This window comes from Cyprinodon variegatus, unplaced genomic scaffold (genome assembly GCF_000732505.1).
Source record: "Cyprinodon variegatus isolate N-32 unplaced genomic scaffold, C_variegatus-1.0 Scaffold1371, whole genome shotgun sequence".
Classification (NCBI taxonomy): domain Eukaryota; kingdom Metazoa; phylum Chordata; class Actinopteri; order Cyprinodontiformes; family Cyprinodontidae; genus Cyprinodon; species Cyprinodon variegatus.
Window position 1 is genome coordinate 84,043 of NW_015151824.1, and position 902 is coordinate 84,944.

The following is a 902-nucleotide window of genomic DNA, read 5'->3' on the forward strand; positions in this document are numbered from 1 at the left end:
CTGAGACTGCTGCCCTGTGACCCGGTCCCAGATAAAGCGGAAGACAAGTACATTTTTATAAACAAAAATGTTAATAACTATCAGGTATTTCCAATCCTAAATATTAAATATTTACGACAAATTACTTTCTTTTGGATTATTATTCTTTCTTCTGTCAACACAAAAAACCGGAGTGTGTGACCCAAGCTAATAAGCCATCTCTCCCGTACAGCTCCCCCTGTTGGCGGCCGTCGTTGAACCAACCAGCGCTCACATTGAACCATGAAGATCCTCCTCCTCCTGCTTTGCCTTCTGACGCTTGGCCACACTAAACCCTACAAGCCTGTTGACGTCATGGACCTCATGAAAAGCAACAACATCATGTTGGCAGATTGGGATGATGATGACGACGACGATGACAATGATGATGACGACGATGACGATTATGATGATGAGGACTGCCCGGCTCACTGCCGCTGTTCATCGGAGGTGGTGCAGTGCTCCGATCAGGGTTAGAGCACACATTGCATCATTTTAAAGTTTGTATTTCTGTTCAGAGCTTCTTTACTCACAGCGTCTCAGTTTGAGCTAAAACTTTTTGACTTTTAGATTTGTCATCACTTCAGCTATTTCTCACACAGGCATCATATGTCTGTGTCTTCTGTATTTTAATGACCATACCTGAGGCCCAGAACCAGGACAGACTGATGAGCTGAAAGAATTGTTCCTCATAATTCAGTTCTGATCAATAAATCTGCATCTGACCCTCCAATAATGACTCAAGAGAGAAAACCGTCTGATTCAGTCATTGGCTGTAACCAACCCAGTCCACTTTATTTCTATAGCACATTTAACAATTGTTTCCTCTGTGCTGTAGATGTAAAAACAAACAACCAACACAAACACACAAAAATCAGTAAAAG

At 42.1% G+C, this 902-nt stretch overlaps 2 protein-coding genes across 3 annotated transcripts in view; one reads left to right on the forward strand and one right to left on the reverse strand.

Annotated features, from left to right (window-relative positions):
* Positions 1-902, reverse strand: part of cenpp (centromere protein P) — a 137,593-nt gene that overhangs the window by 58,699 nt on the left and 77,992 nt on the right. The gene's annotated exons all lie outside the window — the stretch shown is intronic.
* LOC107103066 (asporin-like) overlaps positions 1-902 on the forward strand; it is a 20,150-nt gene that overhangs the window by 9,342 nt on the left and 9,906 nt on the right. For both annotated transcript variants that reach the window (XM_015402586.1, XM_015402587.1), the window contains exon 2: positions 212-490. In XM_015402586.1, the coding sequence (XP_015258072.1) occupies positions 262-490 (229 nt within the window). In that variant the 5' untranslated portion in view covers positions 212-261. The remainder of the gene's footprint in view (positions 1-211; positions 491-902) is intronic.